At 44.3% G+C, this 16,953-nt stretch overlaps 1 protein-coding gene across 3 annotated transcripts in view; it reads left to right on the top strand.

Annotated features, from left to right (window-relative positions):
• Positions 1-16,953, top strand: part of NRG2 (neuregulin 2) — a 178,425-nt gene that overhangs the window by 118,456 nt on the left and 43,016 nt on the right. For 2 of the 3 annotated variants that reach the window (XM_040573595.1, XM_040573594.1), the window contains exon 3: positions 4,493-4,611. In XM_040573595.1, coding sequence (XP_040429529.1) covers positions 4,493-4,611 — 119 coding nt within the window. Of the gene's footprint in view, positions 1-4,492; positions 4,612-9,008; positions 9,075-16,953 lie in introns of all 3 variants that reach the window. The other variant, XM_040573593.1, reaches the window with a different exon arrangement.

A 16,953-nucleotide genomic window follows, 5' to 3' on the forward strand; every position in this document is an offset into this window, starting at 1 on the left:
GCAGAACACATGCCACAGTACTGGCCTTTCTGCTCTCTGCAGTATTGCTGTGCTTCCTGCCACCAGCTGTCTGTTCAGAGAGGAAATGAGTTAATAGATAACCACAGCAGTCTATTCAGTGTGTCCTTTATGATGGTCAAATCTGGGAATTTTTTATTGCTAGGATCTCATGTATGTTTACTATGGAGAGTGTTCATTGACAATTTAGAGTCCAAATAAGGCATAGTCTTCCAATTCCCCTCAAAACTAATTCTTTGCCTTTTTTATTACTTATGTGTTAGCTACCCTATTTTTAGAAGACTAATAAAATACTATAATAGTTGTAATCCTAGAGCTATTTTTGTCCTGCATGATGCATAAGAAGTTGAACTCACATTGGGATCACTGAATCTTCAGTGAAACGTAGGTGTCTCTAAGGTAGCTTGTGGCTGCTGCAGTAGGCATTGAGGTGAATAGCTTTGTGAGGTGTTGACCGGGAAAAAGGTCCCATTTCCACTTAGCAGTAGGGAAGAGGAGAAAAATGATTCAATCTAACCAAAGTGCTAGTGGGAGCATGACTTCTGTCATGAAAAGTTCCTCTCTAGATGAGATGAAGTGCCTGTTTCTTTTCCTCTGACTGTACAGGAGGCCTCAGGGCCCAAGCTCATATTTAGATGTCTAACTCTGAGATGACGAACTTACAGCAATGAGGCCACCCTTCCTGGCCAGAATTTGCCAGGATCTTTGTGTAGGCCGTGGCCAAGGGCAGATCTCCATGTTTCCCATTGTAATCTGGAGATTGGCACTCCAAACTGCCCTCTGGGGGACTCTTTCTTTTGGCTGAAAAGGTATTTTTGGGGATCCTGTTCTGGCCAGGCTGAAGGTCTCCTTGTGAATTCTATCCCCCAGAGCTTGCAGACAACATATTCCCCACGGCTTACTCCTCTACTGGCACTACAGGAGATAATTAGTGCGTGGCTAAGTCATATGTGCTGAGGGTCAGAAAATACAATGAGGCAGATTTTCCCCTGGAGTAAAGAAATGTCAACAGAGTTGCACTACAGTGAAATGATGGCATCTGTCAGGGACCCTGGCCCTTTCACTGAACAAACAGCCCAGGGCAGTGCCTTCCTCCAGAAGAATGGCATCGTCTGGCAGCCAGGCACCCTCCTGAAAGCACACGACAGGGTTTTCCCAGGGGCTAGTGTCCCCAGGAAACACTTTGCCCAGGAGAGAAGAAGGGGACTTGGTACAAAACTATTGTGAGCAACGTAATTCCTCTTAGCGCTAATACTTGGTATTTCTTTAAAAACACACCTCAGCTGTCAAATAAACAAAATGTCTACCCTCAGGGGCAACAGGAAGAAGAACACAAACTTGCAAAACTAATTTCCTATGCAGTTTTGAGGTATTTCAGAAGCACTTGAAGGTAGTAAGATATAACAGAGTTGGACTAGTCATCTTTCTCTTCGCCACACATAGGTCAGGTAAAGTCTAATCTGTTTTACATTCTCAGTTAAGTTCATCTAGTATGCAAGCATTATCCATGTGAATTAAAAGGTGCATGACTAATGCTGTGAAACAAGATATTTCTCTGACTGTTTATGTGCTTACTGGAATACGGAATTTCTCTTTACTGTGTCTATGCTCTACATTAAATCTCATCTGCTTCTGTACCTTTCATCTCTCTCCCTGAAGTCTGTTACTTGACATTATACATCATACTCCTCATACCATTAGGCTGGGTTTAAAAAGCAAGAAAAAGCTCATGATTTTTCAAGGGGATCTTGCAATCCAGGAGAAATTCAGCAAACTGTGATAGAAAATAAAAATAAGCTCTTTTGGCAGTACAACAATCTTGAGCATTAAAACAAATAATCCTCTTTCGTTTCACCTTGATGCTGAGGTTCTATAAATACCAGCATTGCTTTTTATTCTGATCACATTCTCCTCCAGTTCCAGGTAAAAGACCACATGTCTCTCATCATGTTCTTGGAGATGAATCTGTCAAGTATGACCCCTTTCATTAGCTTTTTGTGTCACTAAATTACTTACTAATTTGTATCTTTGGGACTTAAAAACCTTTATCTGGAAATGATCACATACCTAGGTGATATTCTAATCCTGTAATGGATTTTTCCAGTTACTGCATGCAGTGAAACATGCTGTGCATGTGAGATCATGGTGTGGCCAATAATCATTAGAATATCTGTCCTCTGGCAGCTGAAGGCAGCATGTTCATTAATGCTTTCAGCTATGCACCAGATATCCTCAACATGCTGGTGTGCAAGGCTGGTGTTCTCTACAGGATTCTAGGTTAAAGCTCTTCAAAGCTGTGTGAGCATCCCTGTCTTGCTGCTTTCAACACGTGCTGCTTTTCTTTTTGTGTTGCAGCAGTAGCTGCAAGCCTGACTAGGGGTGGTTTATGAAACAGATGGTGTGTTCTGTCAGTTAAAGTTGAGACAACTGAGAGAAAGTAATGGCTGTGCTGAGGGCAGTCTTGCTGGGAATCTGTGCAGTACTACTGGGAGTCCACCTTGACCCTTTGCTGTTACTACACCCATCTCATTCGAGGGAGAGGGGAACATGGTCCTGCACTGGGCACTACAGCCCTACAGCGCCAACAGCCCCCTTCCTCAGGTGCCCATCATACCTCCCCAGTAAGAAGCAGCACCCAACTGTCAATGGGCAGCAACAGGCCCTGGCGGCCCTTAAATGCTTTGTGTCTCCTGGGTGCATGTTAACTCCTGAGGCATCACAGCAGTGAGGGCCATAATGCCCAGGACTATTTATTGCAGGTTACCCTCGGAGACTTGAGAGATTTCAGGGAAGTATACCACACTGGGAGCCAAGGAAGTTTTGCACCACACTGAATCAGCCTGCTAGTTTAGGTCCCCTTGTTTGAACGTGTTGGCCCAAATAAATGTCTTTGTACTGTGGATTAGGGGGATTCAGGAAGCACACTGTCAAGATTCATTTAAAAATTGCTCCACCTGGGGCCTAAACTTATGCAATTGAACACTTGACCACATCCTGCAAAATGGGGCAGCACCTGTATCCTGGGAGCTGTACCAAGTTATCTCCAGTGCTTTTAATTTACTAATATAACTAGTGAGATGTTCATGCTGTGTCCTTGTGCCCTGGCTCCAGCAGAACAGCATGTCAGGGTGTTAAAGAGATGTCAGTGTGCTTCTGTGAAGGATTTTGTATAGAATATCTTTTCAACAGTCCGAAGAAAAGTCTTTCTTAGATGACATATGTAACTTCGCAAGTATTTCCAAAGCTAATGATAATTTTCCACATAAGAGGAATTTTATTTGCCTTCAGAAACGTAGGCCAGGCCAGTGGGACCTCTTTTTGAAGCTGTCAGTGCTGACAAACTTCTCAGTCTAGTAACTGTATGACACAGACTTGAGACAAAAGCTTGTAGACAAAAGGTTAGAAAGCAGAGAGAGATATTCCCACCAGAAGAGAACACAGGGTGTTTTTTGGTAAGCTGTCTAAGCCAGAAGGAAATCTAATAAAACAGAAAGCCTAATGAGGGAGTGAGTCTCAATCAGCCTTTGGTGTGTGTTGAAGGCCGCTAAAGATCTCTGTTGAACTAGTTAACAAAGGGTTTTGCCTTTTAGTCAGAGGCATTCTGGAGAATGAGACATCAGTCACAGGTGATGGGAAAGGTGATGCTCTTTTCCCCTGTACCACCACAGAGCTGCTCCCACTCCCATGAGACACTGAGCACAGGTTGTTAGGTCACATGGGCAGTCATCACATATGGTGTCTTCTGCTCTTTCTAGGTGTTTCTGGCAATAAGATGACCATGTGGTGTTCAGCCTCACATGTTTGTAGTGCATTGGAGTGTGTGTTTTGGGGGGAGACAAAGTACTTGTCCCATTTGCCTGGATAAAGCTACAAGCTATTTGCTAGGTCAAACCACAGAAATTTAGTTTGCAGGATGGAATACGTGGGTGCACTACCCTATGACCATAGTGTGCGTGTTTGAGATAGAGCATGTGGCACTGCTGGACATGGCCAGGGAGGCATGCCACAGCAGTTGAGCTGCTTCCTTGCTGAGGAAGGTGCAGAATGTGCTGCTCATCTCCCCATCTCCTTTTGCAGACAGATCTTGCTGTCCTTCAGTAAAGTGGCTTTTCTCCGGTACAGAAAGTCTGTTTGCTGGGGAGCTAGGGCTCTTGCGTTCAACCCCTCATGAGACTTTTTGACTGTCCATATGTGGCCTTTCTGAAAGTGAGAGCAGATGTCAGACCAAACCATGGCATCAGGCTAAGAGCAATGGGATCAAAGGAGATGTTCATTTAGGAAATCGTGATGGCTGTGATTCCTGGGAAGGGTCTCATTTGAATCCTGACCTGGTCTATTCAGCTTGTGAGACTGGGCAGCCCATCTCTTCCAGAAGGGGTGACTTACTAGGCTGTGTAGTAGGGCCAGGAATGGTTATCAATTTATGAAGATGGTTAGCAACTGAATAAGAAATGTCTGCTGTACTTTTCAACAGAAAGATTTCCAGACTGCAGTTCAACAAGGTGAAGCTGGAAGATGCTGGGGAGTACAGCTGTGAAGCGGAGAACGTTTTAGGGAAAGACACCGCAAAAGGCAGCCTGAATGTGAGAAGTGGTAAGTGAAGAAGCCAGCAAATGTCTTGAGCCATCTGTCATTCAAGCAGAAAGTGGGAGGTTCTGCGCGTGATCTATGATTTTGTTTCATGCTTTCAGAGTATCAAGTAAAACAATCTTGGGAGATAAGAAAAATTGCAGCTTAGCATAAATGTTTATCTTTGTTATCTGTCACTAGCAATGTGGTTAATTTACATTTTAAATAAACTTACAGTCTATGTATTTTTTTTAAAAGGGGCAAGGAGGAAAGAAAAATGGTGAGCTTGATGTTTTATTTTTTTTAAGAATTTCTGAGAAGCAAAACTCACCAGAACACAAGTAATTAAACCATAGCTTTGTGATGAATGAAGTTGCTTCTGGTTTTCATCCTAGAATGTGTGCTCCATCTCTTAGAGCTCAGTGGATGGAGTCTGAGGTTAGGTGGTTTTATTATTATCTTGGTTATAATAATTATATTGCTTAACATGATGGTTTGGATGCACCCTCCAGCTCAGAAAGTCCCTACAGTGGTTGCCAGAAGCTGGACGGGTGTGACCAAGGGAGGGATGACTGTGTACAAGCTATGTTGCCTAAGCTCTTCCTCCTGCCGTTCACAACGGCCACTGTGGGAGCCTAGACTCTCTGCGATGCAGCCTGTTGGTTTCTCTGCTGTTGTGCTTTATTAGCACTGGTCACATGTGAAGGAAGGTATTTTTCTCCCACTGCTTTCTGGCATTATTTTTCTCTATTAACCTCTGCCTCAGCAGTGTTTGCAGTCATGAGTCTTTATTTTGTGAGGCTGGAAAATCACATAGCCTCCTCCTCAGTTGCTCTGCCTGTAAAAAGCCAGTGCTTGCAAAACCTGGGGAAGACAACCCATGCTCAGACCTTCTGCCTGTGAAGTTAGCTTTGCTTTCTTTCCAGCCATGACAGGAAAGGTGTCCAAAGTAAGCTAACTGAAGCAGTGCCACTCCTTTTTTTCTGACTCACACTCTGTCTGTCCCATTGCAATGCAAACAGTTCCAGCTGCATGCATGGGCAGTGAGTGTCTTCCACCAGAGCCCTGTGCGCCAGTTCGGCTCCTTCTTTCCAGCCACTAGCAATCCGCTTGCAAGAGGAAGACTGAATGAACAGTGCCAGTCACAGCAAGGCCCTGATCCTGCACACTGCTTATGGCACATCTGGCCATACAACTCCCAGCAGACTCTTCCTGCATGTGTGGGTAACGGCTGCATCTGGCAGGGTGCAACTCTTCGTTCTCAGGAGGGCAATGTGTCTGGCAAGGGCAGGAGCAGGTGGCTTTCTCATTCATGTTGCAGGGAGTGTGAGGACACACCTGAGTTGCCTGGAAATGTGTTAAGACTAGAAAAGCAACCAAAGACACCAAAAGATCTGCCCTGTACTTTTGCCTAGTGGGAGCTGCAGGCTGCAAGGTGCTGCAGGTCTAGTAGACAAAAGATAGCCCTGCTTGTGGTGGTGTCTTGATTAATCCATTTTCTAAGGAGCCTTGAAAATCTGCCTTTGGCTTTCAACACTCAGCTGCATGCACACCTCACTGCTGCTGTTTGAAGGTCACCTGGCAGGATAGCAGGTATTTGCAATTAGATGCTAGTTGCAGTCCTTTGCAAAGGTAAACAAGATGATGATGATGATCACTGCAGACTTGCCCTTCTGTCACCCTCTTTGCACTCTTCTGTTGCTGCTCCCTGGAGCTACCCAGAGCAGAGCAGCCTTCATCTGTGCCTGTGCACTTCTCGCTCATGGAGTCTCCTTCTTTCCTTCCCTGTTGTCCATACTGCTGGGCTTTCTTGGGACCTGGACAGCTTTTCTCACCTCACATCTGCACACTCCTTTTCTCTGTGATATCTTTTGGCAGAAAACTTCCCAGGGCATCTGCTTGCCTCTGAATCCATGTGTGTGCATTCTTCTGTCCCAACCTGCATTGTTCTTTGGGCTCCTTAGCACTGGTTGTATTGTGGCTACATCTCAACACTGCTCTGTGAAGCTCTAGGAAGTCTACAGCAATTAATCAGAGGTGTGTGAGCTGGACTCTCCTTGGAGCCTTCCCCTCTTTCCCTGAAGCTCACTCCAGCTATCAGTTGAACAAGGGATCATTTCAGTCATGGAAATCCGTTGCAAACCATTGAAAATGCCATGCTGAAAAGAGATTTTCTTTAGAAAGAGAATGGCCACAATGTGGAGATCAGTAATGAGTGGTATTCCTCAGGGGCCAGTATTGGGACCAACACTGTTTAACATCTTTGTTGGTGACATGGACAGTGAGATTGAGTGCACCCACGGCAAGTCTGCCAGTCACACCAAGCTGTGTGGTGAGGTTGACACACTGGAGGGAAGGGATGCCATCCAGAGGGACCTGGACAGGCTTGAGAGGTGTGCCTGTGCAAACCTCATGAAATTCAACAAGGCCAAGTGCAAGGTCCTGCACCAGGGCCCGGGCAATCCCAAGCACAGATGCAGGCCGGGTGGAGAATGGATTGAAAGCAGCCCTGAGGAGAAGGACCTGGGGGTGTTAGTTGACAAGAAGCTTGACATGAATGTGCAGGTGCACATTCCTGTGCACCTTCAGCCCACAAAGCCAACTGTACCTTGGGCTGCATCAGAAGAAGCATGGTGAGCAGGGCGAGGGAGGTGATTCTCCCCCTCCGCTCTGCTCTTGTGAGACCCCACCTGCAGTGCTGTGTTCAGCTCTGGGACCCTCAGCGCCAGAAGGACATGGATGTATTAGAACAAGTCCAGAGGAGGAACACAAAGATGATCAAGGGGCTGGAACATCTGTTCCATGAAGACAGGCTGAGGGAGCTGGGGTTGTTCAGCCTGGAGAAGAGCAGGTTCTGGGGAGACCTTATAGCAGCCTTTCAGTACCTAAAGGGGGCTACAGGAAAGCTAGAGAGGGACTCTTTGTCACGGAGTGTAGTGATAGGACAAGGGGTAATGGCTTTAAATTAAAAGAGGGTAGGTTTATATTAGATATAAGGAGGAAATTCTTTACTCTGAGAGTGGTGAGGCACTGGAACAGGTTGCCCAGAGAAGCTGTGGATGCCCCATCCCTGGAAATGTTCAAGGCTAGGTTGGATGGGGCTTTGAGCAGCCTTATCTAGTGGGAAGTGTCCCTGCCTATGGCAGGGGAGGCGGGAGGAGGGTTGGGACTAGGTGGTCTTTAAGGTCCCTTCCAACCCAAACCATTCTATTATTCTATGATAATGTCATGACCCCTTGTCACTTAGAACATGCCCATAAGCCAAATCCAGCAGTTCATCTCTCCTCTGCAGTTCTGGTATTTCCACAGAATGCCCAGCTCAGAAATAAAAGCTTTCCCATTGAAAAGTTTTGGAAGGGTATCGGTTTCTGAGGAAATGCTTCTGGGTTTAGCAAAAACATATTGTGCTTTGGTGCTATTTTCTGATTTTTATTACTCTGAGGTAAATTAGCTGCAGTCTTAGAAAAATGTCCCATTTCCCAGTCTTCTTTATTGAGTAGTCCAATATTGGCATCACAAGTGGGAATGAGATCACAGCTGAGATGTGACTGTTTTAGACTCTTTTTTTCCTCAGAAAATTTCTAGACAACTCCTAAACTCATATCCCACCACCCCCTTTGCTAAACACCACAGCAAAAATTAAACTTATCCAAAAAGTGGTTTTGCTTTCCTTTTAATTTACCTTTTCCCAGTGGTCTTACCACCTGTCTCTAAAAGGGTGCTGCGTGCACAGCGTAGGCTCCTGATGCTTTCTCCTTTGCACATCAGGAGGGTCATGAGGGGCTTTGACCAAGAGGGGGCTTTTGCTGTCAGCTGGCTTGAATGGAGCTGGTGACTGTGGACGTTGGACTTTCCAGTATCCTGCTTTATAAGGAGGAAATAGCTACGTGTGGCCCAGTGGCTCTCATATTGCCTTGGGTCTTGGCCTTCATCTGTTTACAATTCCTCCATCTCTTGTAAGAGAATTACTTTGTGCTGCAGAACTGCAAATAGTTATAGGGTGGAAGCTCATCAGACCATCTCACCTTTTCTTAAGCTCTGTGTTTTTCTCCCTGTGCCTGTGATCTCGTCTTTGCACTTTTGTGGCCATCAGGGCTAAGAAAACCTTCTGCAGTTTCACTCGTCATGTGCCTGGTGAATCCTGAGCTATTTCTGCCTTTTTATCATGATGGCATGAGTCCCTTTACAGCAAGGGGACCGACACGCCCTGTGCTATTCCCCTCAGAGGCACTCATTTATCTGTCTCTTTCACAGTTACCCATCTGAGCGTCCTCTAACCAGTACTAACATATCGATAGTCTCCCCAGCCTGTGCCACCCAGCAGCACCTGCTCTTGTCCTCCTCCCTGTAGTAGCTAAGCCCAATCTTCTCAGCTCAAAATAGATATTTTGTTCACTACTTTCTTACCTTAATTTTCCCAGGAACAACGAAAGCACCACAAGTTTTACCAGCCTCAGAAACTAAAATAGTTGTTATGGAAGAAGAGTGTAAGTACTTCTCTCCCCGCCCCCCATATAGTTTCTTTCCCCTTATTTGTTTTGTTTTTATGAGACAATTTACATAAATGCTTTATTTCCTCCTGGAATCTTCTTTAATTGCTACTTCTCTTTGATTTCTCCCAAAGCTCTGATCTTTCACTAAATCTTTCAAAATACAATTTATATTGCTGGTGTCCATCTTAGAGGGGAAAAAGGTCGATAACTATTGCAATGGTAACTTGAAGAACATGCTACTTAAAATTGGAGGTGGATTTTAAATATTTCCAGCTCTTTCAATGTATGGGTTTATTGACACTTGTAAGATGTGCTTGTTACAGCCTTGGGTTTAGGGATTTTATTTTTTTTGAGTCTAGGTAAGAAAAACAAAAGAGGCTACAGGAAATATAAGAAAGGAGACATGAGTCTCCTAAGAATAAGTCAAAAGAAAAAGGCAGAAAATACAGCCGAACCCTGCTGGCACATTATTTCTTGAGTCTCCACAAAGCAAGAAAAGATTTCCCAAAATGTTTAATTTGATTTGATTTGGTGGAAGTGCTTTTTAGCATTCCTTTCTATTCAGTTGTCATGAGAGCAGTAAAAAATAGGCACACACAAATAAAAATCAAAGCATGGAGCAATGTATATAAGTGCAAATCTAGAAGCTTGGCTGTTGGTTCATCTCTTTCTGGTGGAGAGCATTATTTCTATGATGGAAAGCCTCTCCCTGCTCATGGACACTGCAGCACACAGAGACTGTCAGCATGCTGGATAGCCCACCAGGATCCAGTCCAAATGAAAAGGCACCCGGAGAGCTGAGGACCAAGAAGTTATTTCAAGATCTGTGCTATATTTTTATTCCAGCTGCTCACACCCTGAACTGACAACACAGCTGGCTGTTCCTCCGTATTGACAATTCCACTTTGCAGATTTCATGGGAATGTTTTTTGTTCGGAAAACTCAATCTTTTATTATTTTAAAAGAAATCTGATTCTATCCACAGCAGGGACCAGTCAGGTATCCTTTAAAAGCTTTTCTAATTAGAAGATTTCACTTAAAATTTGCTCCTTCATTGTTCTTAGCCTTCCACTGCAACGGTGACATAGCACTGAGATGTAGCAGCATGTACTGTACTGTCCTTCCTCAGGATTTTTCCTTCGGGCTCATCAGCATAGGTCCATGCAATATATTTGCATCATATTAGATATATGCTAATTTCACTGAAAGCAAAATTTCAGCAATAGAAAGGAAACATGCAAAATCACCATGTGGCCTCCACAGAAGTTTCTCCTATTGAAAAATCTTTTCCTCTGCTTTCTCAACATAGAAATGTCACCCTTGGCTGTCTGCTTTTTTTCTTAATGGTATAAAGAAATGGTAAAGTCTCCATAGTTAAAACTATAATTGACTTTTTCCTTTACATTCCTTTTTTATGATTGCTCTCAGCTGTTACCTAATCATAGTCCCCCCTGATTTTCATACATGGTTGCTGCTGGTCTATCACAGAATTGCATGTTTCTAATTTATGGGGAAGTAATGAAGATGTTGTGAGGTTTGATGATCTGGAAGGATGACAAGTGTCTCATTGTTTTAAAATTATTGTAATTCTTTTAAATACTTATATTCATAAGCTTGTCTGGCAACATAGGTTGTCCCACCTTTCATTGTTTCACTTAAAGGTTGTAAATGATCCACGGGATTGTAAACACCATCCTGAGAAAGCACCATGGAAGCTGGAGCTTGGTGATAGCTGCAGTTCCCTGGGAAAGGAGAGCGCCTTGTGCAGGCAGCTTGGTCACATCTTTACATTTCTGTTTGGACCCTGGTGCAAGGTGGACATGTTACGAGGCAGGCTGGGTGCAGGTGTTAGACCCAATAACTCCAGATCGATATGTCTTCCGTGTGGCTCAGAAGGTCCCTATGAGTAAAGGGATAAAATCCGATCACTCTGTGTAGCCCCACGTGCCTCACCCCCATCTCCCTGCTGTTCCTGGTGTATATGTTTTTAACTAGTATTTTTCCGTAAGGTCCCAGGTTCTTCCTGGGTGATCTGGCCTTCCTTTCTACTACTGCCTTGGGAACAGGAATCACATATTTCCCCCTTGGAGTACTGTTAAGTATTGTTTAATACTTACCACCTCATAAATGTAGCTACCAGCAAATTCTTCCACATCCTGAGTCACCCCTACCTTCTTCCTCTTCAATAGTGGCCACAGACCTCTAGGCACTTCTGCACACTTGACACAAGGCAGGTTTAGACACCTGACAGCACTCAAAACGTAACCCAGGTCTTCAAGGTGTTCTGTCTCTGTTCTCGGGTAATTTTTTTTCTCTGGAAGCATATGTTTTGTCCTACTGTTTTCCAGCTCAACATCTTCCCATGCCTAACTGGCACTTGACACAAAGCTACAGAGTGCAAGGGGGCAAGCTTGTACCATAAGTTCTCGGAAACATTTGTGTCATTATGATAGCGTACATGGGATCTCTTTCCCAGCTACTGTTCCCCTTGCCTTTAGGCTGGCTGCAGCAGGGCCTCTGGTTCTCTTTGACAGGACACTGGTTGATATGGGCCTCACAGATCTTATAACAATATGTAGAAACCCAGGGATCTCATGGTCTTTCTGCTGTAGAGACAGCCTTGACGCTAGTCTGGACCAGGGACTGAAGACAGCAAATTCAGGAGATCCAGATTCAAATCTGCCTTGCATCCTGGTCCAGCCCATGTGGGTGCAATGCCATAATCAGAGTGAGTACTGGAACCTTGCCAGAGAAAGAGATGGGTTTCCTGGTGCCCCACTACAAGGTATGTGCATGGGGCACCACTCATTCAGTGATGTGAACACCTTCAGATGAGGTTCAGTGCCATTTAGCAGATGTAACAAGCTGTGCCATAGAGTGTGTTGAGAGCTGGCCTGGTCTTATAGGTGGTGTTGATCATTTGTATGCACAGTCAAGCCAAATTCTGAAGGCCAGATTCTGAAAGAGAATCTCCAGTGTCTGAGAAAGTCCTTCTGTGTTGCTGTATATTTTAACATGATAAGGCTGTCTTACACCTTCTCTGAATATGTCTTTGAGTCTGAGAACTGTTGGACTAGAGAAGCCATAGAGATGCTTTCTTAAAAAAGCAGTGTGGCTTAGAAGAGAAGATAAGCCTACTGCTCTTATAAAGGAGTCTTCCTATTGAGTCCAGTAAGTGTGAGATAGGTGCAGTAGCCTTGTCCATAGTGAAAAAGTGTTAAATAAGACATGTCATCTTGTGTTTGTCACAGGCTAAGAGTGTGCACTGGATGGCTACAATGGCTCAGCTCACATGCAGAAACTTGCAGGGGTAGGGTAACTTGATCGTGTGCCTTGATACAGAGGGAAAGGTCCTTTATACTCATTTCAACATCCAGAGTACTCAAAATGGTAATGTGATCCTGTCACGGTGCAGCTTGAAGCAGATAGACAAAGGTTCAGGAGTCTGGCTACAGACCTTCTTGGTAAACAGAATAGGAATCATTGTCGAAGTTCAGAAACATTTTGATGGAGACAAAAATGGAATAAATTTCAGGGCAATCTGTAGAGCAATCTGTAGACCATTCTGAGATGGAAGGTCTATTGAAGACAAAGATACTAAAATGTTATCAAAGTTCCATTCTTAAAAGGTAAGGTAATGTTTGAAATCTGAAAAGGTCAAGTAATCTCTTTTGCTTGTTTTCTGCTGTTGAGTTCTCCTCTAGTTCCTTTGCTTTATTTGGACAGACAGTTGAACTCTTAAGGGTAAAAAGAGAATATAGACTATTCTCTCTGTGTAAATGAAGTACAGTTTGGATGCTGTCAGGATACAAAATCTGACAACGATGGGCAGGTGCTCTGAAACAACATGTGGATCATTGCAGCTGCTCACCTGGACGCTGCTTCATCTCCTTTGTCTGGGACACCGTCTAGCTAATCTGGTTGAGTGCCTTTACTTCACCAGCCTTTGTAGACTGGGCAGTGTTTGCTGGGCCACCTAATTTCACTCTGTGTGTGTTCTGCAGCATAGTGAGGTTTGGGGTCAGGTTAGAAGGTGGAAGACAGAGACAGAGCAAGAGAAGCAGAGCTGAATTGTGCTGGGAACATGAGGGTTGGGGGATAATGTGAGGCATTTTGATGAAAGCTGAGCTCTGGATTGATTTCTGGGGCTTTTACTTCAACCACTGGGGATCATAAGTGCTATCTGAAGTCCCTTTAAAGATCCCCATGGAATGGTAGGTGAAATAACCCTTCTTTCTCTGATTAAGTCCATCCCTCAGTGCACCAGTGTGGGCACACAGATTTCATAGCTGTCATCGTAGTGATGTCATTGGACTAAGTTTGTAGGCTTATTGGTTTGGACTCATTCAGGCTCTCCCTCTCCCATTTACTGCCATGTTTAGCATGGCTGGTGATGGGAATTCTTTCCTTACTTCCTCTCTCCCAAGTGAGATAAGCCTGGAGCACTGCCATGATTACAATGGCTCAGTGGTATCTTTTCTCTGATATGGTTTCTAAGTCACGTCTGATCACATCTAGTTGAACCAAAACTTCAGCAACTTTTACCCACAGTAAGATGTACTGAGCAAATTCAGCCAATTCCCCCCACCTTCCCTCAAGTCCAGTCTCACATGGCCTTTACTGGATAGCCCTGGCAGATCTGCACATTAACTGATAGGTTCGGTTCAATCTCTGTTTGCTCCAGGTCAGTCCAGTCTGAAGGCACTGTACTCTCCTAGAGCTAACGATGGTAAAAACATGAGCATGGTGCAGTTGGTTTGGAGCTGAAGGGTGTCCAGCCAGCACAGGGCACAGCTAGAGCAGATGGAAGTTGGCCTGCCAAGGGTCATGAGGACAGACCAGTTTTCAATATTAGACTAAAAATAAGTCCTGGCATGACCTTTACTCAGATAATTTAAAACCCTAAATTTAGGATCCAGAACTGGCGGTGTGGTTGGTAACTGAGTGAAGCCTGCACACATGCAGGCATGATGCCTTGAGGTGGACATGTTGGAGATCTTGCTGTTGGTCTGCAGAGATTGCTGTGTTGTGCCCTTGTGGTGTTAGGTGATGTTAATTGCTTATTTTGCACACTGTGTATTTTTGAAGCAACCATCCCATCTGATATGATACTCAAGGTGTGATGTAAAGACAGGCCTCTACAACTCTAAAGTCAAAGATGGGGAGTATGGAATAAAGTGTGGGTTGGAAGCTGACATCCCTTTGAAGAAGGCAGTAAGCCCAGCCTTCTGACCAGGAGGCTGTGTACCAGGAGATCTGCACTGTTGTTCTGACTCCATCATGTGATCCTGGCATGTTGCTTCACTTCTTGTACTTAAGCTGTCCCACCTGCAAAGCATTCCTGCTGACACTAGCCCTGCTTTTTAAGTTGTTGAACAAATCCCCTCACTGAAATATCATGTTGCTGCTATTACAATTCATGATGTGGATTTGGGAAAATATAATGCTGCAATGCTAACACATGCATTCTGGGAGGCTGGTGGTAGAGAAAAACATGGGAAGAATAACTTCATAAAACTGGAGAGATCACCCTGCAGGAGCAACTAGAGGCTTTATGGTAACACAGGACTTTGTCCCTTCAATAGCTACCTGTCCCACAGAAACGGGTAGTCTCTTGGTGCTTTTCAGTCCTTAAACTTGTTCCTTAATGAAACACCAGAATAGTACAGATGGATGATATGGGGAGTGCTGCTTGTGTGGTTTTGATCAGCAATATCTGTTGCTCTCAGATGAGTGTCCTGCAGTCTGACATTTGTATTTTTGGGTGAACTTCTAGTCCACAGATATTGATCCTCATGATCCCCTCAGGAACTGGGAAGGTAATTCCAGCAGGATCTATTTCAATAAAATGCAGGAGTAAATATTGGAACATTTCCAAAGTAATAAACACACAGGAGCAGAATTTTTATGAGCTCTAGAGTCACTGATCCATTGCCTGGTGAGCCCCAGTCTGCACAAATCCTTTCAATTTTATGTACAGATAGCAGCAGTGAGCATCTAGCCTCCATTCAGTTTTTATTAAGAGAAGGGAGTGTTGTACCAGATGTACAGAAATCTGCCTCAGAGAGAATGGTTAGGATCAACAGTACCGCAGTGAATTAATCAGTGTAAATCATGGATTTAGTGTGGCTCACACCAGGATTACCCTGCTACAACTTAGCAATAGAATGGCCAGACACCTTCTCAGCCATGTTTTTCTGACAAGGAGTTGGATGAACTGGGTTGAGAGGAACCTCAGCAATTCTGTGTTTTATCAGTAAGTACATGAGGCATATACAGAGCAGGCAATTTGTATACACTCTCTGACCAGCTGAGTTCATCTGTCTAACTGAATGTCTAAATATTGAGAGAATAAAGTGTCTGTACTTTATGAACCCACCAGTCAACTTTATTAAAAAAAAAAAAAGAGAGAGAGAGAAAAACTATCCCTGTCTCCTTGCTTTTCCTGACATTAGCTGTAGTTTGTGAAAAATTAACCTAAATTTATAGTCCAAGCTGCATTAATTAACTCTCTGGAGACTGCAAGCAGAGTATTTCACTAGATTCCTGAGAATAGGGCTAGTGGTCTGTCTGAAAAGGTTAAATAACATGCATGGTATAAGATTCCTTGCATAATCACTGATGGTCTTTCTGCATAGTTAGAGTAGAACAGAGTAGGCTAGGCTAGGCTAGGCTAGGCTAGGCTAGAATAGAACAGAACAGAACAGAACAGAACAGAATAGTATAGAATAGAATTGTTCGGTTGGAAGGTTTGGCTAACCAAAAGTTAAAGTATATTATTAAGAACTTTATCCAAATGCCTCTTGAACACTGACAGGCATGGGGCATCAAACATCTTGCTCTTCCAGTGTTTGACCACCTTCACTGGAAAGACATTTTTCCTAATACCCAGTCTGAACCTCCCTTGGCACAGCTTTGTGCCATTCACATGCATCCTATCACTGGTTACCATGGAAAAGATATCGGCACCTCCCTCTCCATTTCCCCTCCTCAGGAAGTTGTAGGGAGCAATGAGGTTGCTTCTTAGCCTCCTTTTCTCCAAGCTAGACAAGCCAAGTGTCCTCAGCCTCTCCTCATAGGACATGCCTTCCCTCTTATCAAGTTTGTTGCCCTCCTCTGGATGCATTCAAGTATTCTTTGTATATTGTGGAGCCCAAAACTACACCCAGTATTCAAGGTGAGGCCTCACCAGTACTAAATATAGTAAGATAATCCTCACTTTTGACTGGCTGGATATGCTGTGTTTACTGAACTCCAAAATGTGTTTTGCCCTCTTGATTGACAGGGCACACTGCTCCAAGTGGTAAGATGAGGGGAAAAGTCCTCAAGTTACACCAGGGGATGTTTAGGTTGGATATTAGGAGAAATTTCTATACTGAGAGGATTGTGTGGCATTGGAATAGTCTGCCCAGGGAAGTGGTTGAGTCACCATCCCTGGAGGTCATCACAAAACCTGTAGTTGAAGAACTTAGTAGCATGGTTTAGTGGTGGACTTGTCAGTACTAGGTTAAAGGTTGGAATAGATAGCATCGTAGAATCATTAAGGTTGGAAAAGCCCTCCAAGATCATCTGGTCCAATCATCACCCCACCACCAATGTCACCCACTAAACCATGTCCCTAAGCACCACATCCAACCTTTCCTTGAACACCCCCAGGGACAGTGACTCTACCACCTCCCTGGGGAACCTGTTCCAATGCCTGGCTGCTCTTCCTGAGAAGAAATGTCTCCTAATTTCGAACCTAAACCTCCCCTGGTGCAACTTGGGGCCATTCCCTCTAGTCCTAGAGCTAGTTAGCTGGAAGAAGAGGCCAACCCCCAGCCCCCCACAACTTCCTTTCAGGTGGTTATAGAGAGCAATAAGGTCTGCCCCG

The sequence above is a fragment of the Cygnus olor genome, chromosome 14 (genome assembly GCF_009769625.2).
Source record: "Cygnus olor isolate bCygOlo1 chromosome 14, bCygOlo1.pri.v2, whole genome shotgun sequence".
In the NCBI taxonomy this organism is placed as follows: domain Eukaryota; kingdom Metazoa; phylum Chordata; class Aves; order Anseriformes; family Anatidae; genus Cygnus; species Cygnus olor.